Source organism: Spea bombifrons, chromosome 2 (assembly GCF_027358695.1).
Source record: "Spea bombifrons isolate aSpeBom1 chromosome 2, aSpeBom1.2.pri, whole genome shotgun sequence".
Lineage (NCBI taxonomy): Eukaryota > Metazoa > Chordata > Amphibia > Anura > Pelobatidae > Spea > Spea bombifrons.
In genome coordinates this window covers 129043989-129053576 of record NC_071088.1, presented here as the reverse complement: position 1 = coordinate 129053576, position 9588 = coordinate 129043989, and the positions used below count along the sequence as shown (strand labels likewise).

The 9588-nt window shown below is 45.0% G+C and overlaps 1 protein-coding gene across 1 annotated transcript in view; it reads right to left on the bottom strand.

Moving 5' to 3' along the window:
- Positions 1-1236: 1236 nt before the first annotated feature.
- GUCY1A2 (guanylate cyclase 1 soluble subunit alpha 2) overlaps positions 1237-9588 on the bottom strand; it is an 81688-nt gene continuing 73336 nt past the window's right edge. The window contains exon 8 of the mRNA XM_053456471.1: positions 1237-2359. Within this exon, the coding sequence (XP_053312446.1) occupies positions 2152-2359 (208 nt within the window). The 3' untranslated portion in view covers positions 1237-2151. The remainder of the gene's footprint in view (positions 2360-9588) is intronic.

Here is a 9588-nt window from a genome sequence, read left to right as displayed (position 1 = left end):
TAGGAAGGGACGGATGCGGGAAATGTTTTAAAGATGGAGACGGCAGATTTTAGAGACAGACTGAATGTGGGGCTGAACGAAAAGTCAAGGGTGACACCAAGGCAGTGGGCATGAGGAGACGGGGAGATAATAGCACCACTAACACTGAGGGAAACTGATGGAGGGAGGGAAGATGAGAAGTTCGGTTTTGAAGAGATTGAGTTTCAGGAAAAGTGCAGACATCCAGTAAGAGACAGAGGCGAGACAGTTAGTTACATAATCTATGACAGAGGGAGAGAGATCAGGGGAGGACAGATAGATCTGGGTGTCATCAGCATACAGGTGGTATTGAAAGCCTAAGGATGATACTAGTTTGCCAAGTATGGAAGTGAAAAGAGAACAGAAGGGGTGCTAGGACTGAGCCTTGGGGTACCCCAACTGAGAGGGGGAGTGGAAGTGTTACTGGAGACAGGGACGCTGAAGATACGATCAGAGAGGTAGGAAGTGAACCAGGAGAGAGCAGTGTCACAGGGACCAAAAGCATGAAGAGTTTGAAGGAGAAGAGGGTGGTCCACAGTGTCAAAAGCAGCAGAAAGGTCCGGTAGGATTGGCATGGAGTAGTGGCCCTTGGATTTAGCAGTGAGTAGGTCATTTGTAACCTTAGTAAGTAAATTAGGATTATAGGTCCCTCCCCTGTATAGTTTACAGTCTGGTGGTTAAAAGAAAAAGACCCTCAGAATATTCAAGGTCATAATATCAGGATTTTAAGGGGTACGAGGACTATGCCATCAATTATCAAATATTGAAACTAAAGGATACATTTTAGCAGTTTTGCACAGTTAATTTAATCAAGAACAATATTAATGTTTTTTATTATTAAACTATGTTTATTCTGTAGGATCTCATGGTTAAAATGGCTGAGAAGATTTAACTAAATTAAAATTTCTGGCATTCAACCACTAACTGGTAGACTACGTGAGACCTTGCACGTGTATGGCTGTGTCCTACAGTGTCTGTGTGCCACAAGAGATATTAAGAAAATATGCCTCTAAAATTTGGTGTGGATAATGTGAAATCAATTACCAATAATATTAAAATTCTGCCAATTTCATTGCAGTTTTACAACTCCTGTACAAATATCTGTTGTATTAAATGTTCATTATTAAACGGTTGTGTGTGTTGATGATTGTGCGGATGCCTTGCCATGGCTTTTATTTGCTATGATTCAGAGTAACATGAAACAATGTAATGCGATCGTTATCTTAGATAGCAGGGAATTTTATTAAATCACAAACAACTTCATCAGGTATCTAAAATGTTAATACTGCTCGTTATGTACACTGATGCGATCAACAAGTGGTTATATATATATATATATTTAAATATCAATATAAATGATTTAGAAATATGCCATTGTGAATATAACAATTATTAAATATTACATTCAAATGCTATGGTGGGAGTCAGGCAGTCATCTCTTTATCGTTTATGAGGTCACGTGAATAACTCATAAGCAGACATCATTAAAATATATATTTTCTGACACATGCTAACATAAATTCTGCTTTTAACGCTTAAAAATAAACATTAAAATAAATATTTTTTTTTACGTCCATATCGAAAACAAATCCAAAGCCCCACACAGATGGATAACACATTAGAATTGACACCAAACTATGATCATCTGATCATATTTATAATATGGATTGAAGCATTTTGTACGATAATTATTGGCAATGATGCCCCTGTAGGGCACATAATGTACATCTTCACTTCACTGTGGAATTGCTTACTCAATACTTATCAGGATCCTTGAGAAGGCTTTTGACGTTCACAGTTAGATGAGTAAACCAAGGGTACATAACAGACAATGATATATATATATTTTAAGATGATCTGTTCACTAACAAATGGTAACACCTGGAAATCAATTGGATTATTGTTCTGTGACGATGTGTTAACTATGAATTACATAATTCTATTTTATGTTCTTAACATTTATCACCCACCTTTGAAAAAAAAATATTATTATTATTGCCTGGCAATATGCAGAGCTCTTACCGTTGAATATTTTTTTTTTTTACCAACACGATGGAACAGATTCTCTGCACTCTTGTCGTGACCCAGTTATGGGCTTGTGCTTTTTTGAAGAGTCTTTGATCTGCAGAAGGTTCATACGCTTGTCTCCCTAAGGTACATCGTTCCAATGTTGTAGGAAACCTTTCTCATCCTAACAGATGTTAAGGGGTGCTTTGGCTGTTTTTGACTGTTCTTGGCCTCTAAGAAATAGCAAATCCCAGTGATTTCCTTTGGAAAGTTGTCTGGAAGATCCTCATGTGAGCGGGGAATAAAATGAAAATTTTCTTCCCCCTTTAAAAGCCTGTAAAATAAAAAAAATATATATATTTGTAACAGTAACATTGTAAATTTGATATTGTGAACTTAAGATACCAAATTTTGAAAAAGGCAGGATGCTACTATCAACAAAAAAGTGAATATTATTCAAAATTGTAATCTGCGTTGAGCAGGGCCCTCCTTACCTATTGTTTCTGTAAGCTGTAATAGCTTTTTATACTTAGTCTGCTTAATAAAATGTATTTTATACCCAGGCCTGCACGCTGCCATTTGAGGATATTTAGGAACATTAAATGTTCCCTTTTAAATACTGACATCACAGAACATATCATATAATGTTGTCACTCAGTGACTCAATAAAGAGCAGGCTATAAAATATGGCCTACGATTTAGATTGTGAAACTGTGGCAGCATGGAAAATTATCTTTGTCAGTTATGGGTCCAATAACGCTGTATTAAAACAGTCCTGTATCCATGACTAACACATTTATAACTTGGAAGAATAATATATTCACACATGTTCTTTTAGGTTTTTTTGCATCTCATAAGGGGTCGCAGGGGTTGCAGCACTCGGGCAGCCTACTCTTTGGGGCCCAGGCAACCCCTGTGACCACTTGTCCACCCCCTGTGGACACATTCTATGTTTCTATGTATGGATGTATGTATGTGGTAGTCTGTGTTAGCATGAGTGTGCATGTGTGAATGTGTTGGCATAAGTTTTATGTGTAAGTGTGCATGTTAGTGTGTGTGTTAACATGTGTGTAAAAGTGTGTTTGAGGGTGCTTTAGTTTACCCATGTTTGTAAATAGATATTTACAGGAAATTATAAATAACTATAATGATTTCTTTGAATATGAAACCAGCCATGCATGTCAACTGCATTGTCTCAATGAGTTGCAGAATGGTTGAAAGATAAAGTCCTAATGACAATTTTCTACCTTGTATAATTAACATTACACTGTACACAGCCCTACATTTTAGAAAACTATATATTGTATAGTGCAGGGGCGTCCAACATGCGGCCCGAGGGCCAAATGCGGCCTGCCAGACCTTGAGGTGCGGCCCGAGTGAGATCCGCAGGCAGGGCAACCGGAATCTCAAGGGCCCTGCTGCTTTCCTGCTTGCACAGCAGTGTCTTTTGTACCGCACAGGGGAAGCGGAACCCAGCGGAGTCACGTGAATTTATGTCACATCACATGACTCCGCTCCATTCCTGCTTCCACTGTCCGGCACTCGCGAACTACACACTGGGAAGCAGCAGCACCTGCATAAGTCTGCGAGTGAGAGATCTGCAGTGCAGGTAGGAGGGTGGGGGTGGGGTTGTATGTGTGTGTCAGGACCCACGGCGGGGTCCTCGCCGGCGGCACTTACCCGCTCCGGGTAAACGGTCCCGCGCCGTGGCTGTCCCGTCTCCCTGTCAGGACCCACGGCGGGGTCCTCGCCGGCGGCACCTACCCGCTCCGGGTAAACGGTCCCGCGGCTCGGCGGTGCCGTCCTCGTCAGCCGGCCGCATGGTGGTTGCTAAGCGCGCGCCCCCACATAACTTTATGTGTTCCCTGCCGCTGCCGGCAGGGAACACGCGCGAGTGACGTCACGTCTATGGGCGTGGCGATCACTGGCGGGAAGTTTAAAAACTGAGCACTGAAACTCATTCAGTGCTCAGTTATTGTGCCTTATACCGTGTTTTCCTGTTATATCCTGAATTACCTACTCGTGTACCAGACCCCGGCTATTCCTGACGTGCCTTCTCGTGTACCAGACCCCGGCTATTCCTGACGTGCCTTCTCGTGTACCAGACCCCGGCTATTCCTGACGTGCCTTCTCGTGTACCAGACCCCGGCTATTCCTGACGTGCCTCCTCGTGTTCCAGACCCCGGCTATTCCTGACGTTCCTATTTATTTTTCGTGTGTGCTCCTGGTTGTCATCTGCATACTGGGTTCCTACCTCTATTACTTCGTTCCGGGCAGCTCACGCCCCACATAATAACTGAGCCATCATTATGGAACCCGCAGGCTTATCTGAAGCCATCACGGCTCTGACTCAACAGCTGGCGGTGATGAACCAATCTATGCAAGAGATGCAGGTTAGCCAGAATCAACTAAGGCAACAAGTTCACCATCTTCAAATGCAACAGAACGCTCCTTCTGACCAAGTGGCTGCTGCCCCTGAACCTGCTATGGAAGGGGCCTCTGCTCTGGAACCTCAAGTTCCTCTCCCTGAAAGGTTCTCTGGAGAGCGTCAGAAGTACCGTACATTCATCACCGCTTGTCAGGTTCTGTTTTATCTTAAACCACGGACTTATTCCTCAGACTATGTCAAGGTCCATACTGTAATTTCGCTGCTATCTGATGAACCTCAGCTATGGGCACATCATTTGTTACATAGTCACAGCCCTCTCTTGGATTCCTGGTCCTCGTTTCGTCAGGCTCTCGACGCCCTCTATGAGGACCCATACCGTGTTTCTTCAGCTGCCTCTACCCTCCGCACCCTGAAACAAGGCCGTAGACCTGTAGAAGAATACATTACGGAGTTCCGTCGCGTTGCTCTAGAATCTACTTGGAATGACGCTGCACTTCATGACCAGTTTCGCTGGGGACTCTCTGACGCCATCAAGGATGAACTGGCTCGTACCAATATTCCCCCCGTCCTGGAGGATTTTTTCAGATTAGTCACTCAAATTGATCGTCGTCTGAGAGAGAGGAGGCAGGAACGTCTCGTTTCCCCTTCAGTCTGGCCTCGTACGCAAACCGCAGTTCCAGTGCAGCCAGTAGAGTCAACAGAAGAACCGATGCAAATAGGCATTGTTCGTGGACCCTTGTCACCTGCAGAAAAACAACGACGCAGAACACTGGGACTCTGCATGTACTGTGGCCGTGCAGGCCATCAATTTAAGGACTGTCGTACCCGTGCCCGGTATTCTAAGGGTAAGGAGACTGTTGGTCACTTATACACTCATATTGAGAAAGCACCTTGTTCTTCATCTCATCTCTCGCTTTCTGCATCATTACAGTGGAATAAGAACTCTATACCCTTACAAGCTATGGTGGACTCCGGAGCCAGCGGCAATTTTATGGATTCTGACCTCGTCAAATCACTATTCATCACTACCCGTCTCAAGGAACATCCGGTTGCTATTCAGCTGGTAGACGGCAGTCCCCTGAAATCTGGTCCTATCCGCACAGAGACTACTTCCCTCACAATCAAAATAGGAAACAGCCATGTTGAAAGCCTACGATTTGACATAGTCCCTTCTCCTATATCCCCTATCATTCTCGGACTCCCCTGGTTGAGGATCCACAATCCCGTTATCAACTGGGAGACCGGTGTTTTTAAATTTTCTTCCACGCATTGTACTCAGACCTGTCTAAAGACTGTTTTACTTGGTCTCGCTCAAGATGTTTCCATTTCTGAGAATATTCCGATACCTTACAGGAGGTTCAAAGACGTGTTTGAAAAAAAAAGCGCAGATAGACTTCCTCCTTCTCGACCATATGACTGCCCTATCGATTTACTTCCTGGTTCTGCTATTCCTTTCGGTAGGATATACCCCCTGGCTGAACCTGAACTTGTTACACTTAAAGAATACATTGATGAAAACCTCTCTAAAGGGTTTATCCGCCCTTCTACTTCTCCAGCGGGGGCCGGTATATTTTTTGTCAACAAGAAGGATGGGGGTCTTCGTCCTTGTATTGATTATCGTGAATTAAATAAAGTGACTATTAAGAACAGATACCCCCTACCACTCATATCGGAATTATTGGATCATGTACGTTCAGCCACCATATTCACAAAAATTGATTTACGTGGTGCTTACAACTTAGTAAGAATAAGAAAAGGGGATGAATGGAAGACAGCTTTTAGGTGCCGTTACGGTCACTTTGAGTATTTAGTAATGCCTTTCGGGTTATGTAATGCTCCCGCCACCTTTCAACATTTTATCAATGACATTTTTCGTGACTTCCTGGATCGTTTTGTAATTATCTACCTAGATGACATTTTAATTTTTTCTTCCTCTGTGGAGGCTCATCGAGACCATGTGTGCCAAGTTTTATCCAGACTACGTGCCAATGGATTATATGCTAAATTGGAAAAATGTGTCTTTGAAGTTCAAACTGTCGAGTTCCTGGGATACATACTTTCGCCCACCAGTATACAGATGGACCCCCGTAAGATCTCCACTATCCTCCTATGGCCTCCACCCACTGATAGAAAGGGGGTACAAAGATTCGTGGGATTCGCCAATTACTACAGAAAATTTATTCGTGATTTTTCTAGGCACATACGTCCTATCACTGCCCTTACTTCAACTAAAAATAAATTTTTTTGGTCCACAGCTGCACAGAAAGCATTTGAATTTTTAAAGAACAAATTTATTTCGGCACCCATTCTCAAATTACCTGTTCCCCACAAACCTTACATCCTCGAGGTCGATGCTTCTGACACAGCTGTGGGTGCTATTCTTTCCCAAAGGCAAGATTCTGATGGTCACCTACATCCAGTTGCTTATTTTTCACGGACTTTATCCTCCGCAGAAAGGAATTATTGTATCGGAGAACGCGAATTACTAGCGATAAAGTTGGCCTTGGAGGAGTGGCGGCATTTACTTGAGGGGGCCTTGTACCCCATTACAGTATATACTGATCACAAAAATTTAGAATATTTACGTACCGCCAAAAGACTTCAACCAAGATTAGCAAGATGGGCTCTATTTTTTACAAGATTTCAACTCCATATCACTTACCGTCCGGGATCGCGCAATACTAAAGCGGATACCTTGTCTCGGATTTACGAAAACTCCTCTACTCCTAGGGTGGATCACGACACTGTGTTATCATCCCAACACTTCATTGCAGGGACACAGACACTATGGGACTCTATCCGGAACACCACCGGTCGGATGAACCCTCCTAATGTTCCAGGATTACAAATTCGAGAAGGGTTTTATTATTACCAAGATCGTATATTTGTTCCTCCTGAGAATCGTATCCAGGTTATGCAAGCGTGTCATGACTCACCCCTTGCTGGACACGGCGGGGTTAAACAAACACTGGAATTGATCCAACGCTCTTTTTGGTGGCCTAATATGACAGAAGGGGTCAAAAACTTCATATCCTCCTGCTCTACATGTGCACGATCCAAGGAGTCGCATCATAAACCCGCAGGCCTGTTACAACCCTTACCGGTCCCAACTAGACCATGGTCCTGCATCTCTATGGACTTTATTACAGACCTCCCACCATCTAATCGCCTTACCACTCTATTAGTCATAATAGATCGATTTACTAAAATGGCTCATTTTCTTCCTTTTGATCATCTCCCCTCAGCTACTGAGACTGCACATTCCTTTGTTAAAGATATTTTTCGTCTCCATGGGTTACCAGAAGACATTGTTTCTGACCGTGGATCCCAGTTCACTTCACATTTCTGGAAAGCTTTCTGTAAGCAGTTACGCATCCAACGTTCTCTGTCAACAGCCTTCCATCCTCAAAGTAATGGTCAGACGGAACGAACTAATCAGACACTAGAACAATATCTTCGTTGTTATACCACATACCTACAAGACGACTGGAGTCATTACCTACCTTTGGCAGAGTTCGCCTATAATAATCATTTTCACCGTTCTATTAAGATGTCACCTTTCTATGCCACCTACGGATTTCACCCATCGATGTTGCCTGGATCTCCACTTCCGAGCTCTGTCCCGTCAGTCACCGACCATGTCAAGAATCTTACCAAAACCTACCTTCTCTTACGTAATACCTTACGTAGGGCCCAACTTCATTATAAATCATTTGCCGACCGTCATCGGCGTGTTGCCCCTTCCTATAGGCCTGGGGATAAAGTGTGGCTCTCTACTCGCCATCTCAAGCTCACATGCCCTACGAAAAAATTAGGGCCTAAATTTGTCGGGCCTTTTTCTGTCGTCCGTGTCGTTTCCTCATCTGCTCTGGAATTGAGATTACCTGCTTCCATGACCATTCATCCAGTATTTCATGTCTCTTTGGTCAAACCGTGGACAGCTAACCCCTACCCTGGTCGTTGTTCTACTCCTCCTCCTCCTATCCTGGTCAACAATGACACAGAGTACGAGGTCCAGGACATTTTGGATTCCCGTCTTTTTCGGAGACGTTTGCAATATCTCATCCGTTGGAAAGGTTATGGCCCTGAGGAGGACACTTGGGAGTTGGCCTGCGAGGTCCATGCTCCTCGTCTTGTGTCCTCTTTTCATCGTCACCATCCTAATCGGCCAGGTCCTCCGGGAGTCCAGAGGCCTCTCCTTGGGGGGGGGAACTGTCAGGACCCACGGCGGGGTCCTCGCCGGCGGCACTTACCCGCTCCGGGTAAACGGTCCCGCGCCGTGGCTGTCCCGTCTCCCTGTCAGGACCCACGGCGGGGTCCTCGCCGGCGGCACCTACCCGCTCCGGGTAAACGGTCCCGCGGCTCGGCGGTGCCGTCCTCGTCAGCCGGCCGCATGGTGGTTGCTAAGCGCGCGCGCGCGCGCCCCCACATAACTTTATGTGTTCCCTGCCGCTGCCGGCAGGGAACACGCGCGAGTGACGTCACGTCTATGGGCGTGGCGATCACTGGCGGGAAGTTTAAAAACTGAGCACTGAAACTCATTCAGTGCTCAGTTATTGTGCCTTATACCGTGTTTTCCTGTTATATCCTGAATTACCTACTCGTGTACCAGACCCCGGCTATTCCTGACGTGCCTTCTCGTGTACCAGACCCCGGCTATTCCTGACGTGCCTTCTCGTGTACCAGACCCCGGCTATTCCTGACGTGCCTTCTCGTGTACCAGACCCCGGCTATTCCTGACGTGCCTCCTCGTGTTCCAGACCCCGGCTATTCCTGACGTTCCTATTTATTTTTCGTGTGTGCTCCTGGTTGTCATCTGCATACTGGGTTCCTACCTCTATTACTTCGTTCCGGGCAGCTCACGCCTCACAGTGTGATTGAGGGAATGAATCTGTGAATGAATGAGTATATGAATGAGTGTATGTGTGATAGCATGGATGTGTAAGTGGAGGAGGGGCATGGCACAGGGAGTCTGTAATTGACCCCATACTGTTGGCAGCATCAATACACAAGGGGGCAGCTAGCCAGGTTTCAGCATGTATTGGCTGACTTGGAATGATAGGAGTGTGATTGCCAACAGCAATCACAGTCCTATCATGCCCAGGTTCCTGCATTTACTGGTTGCCTGGAGATGATAGGAGTGTGATTGCTGTTAACATTCACACTCCTATCAT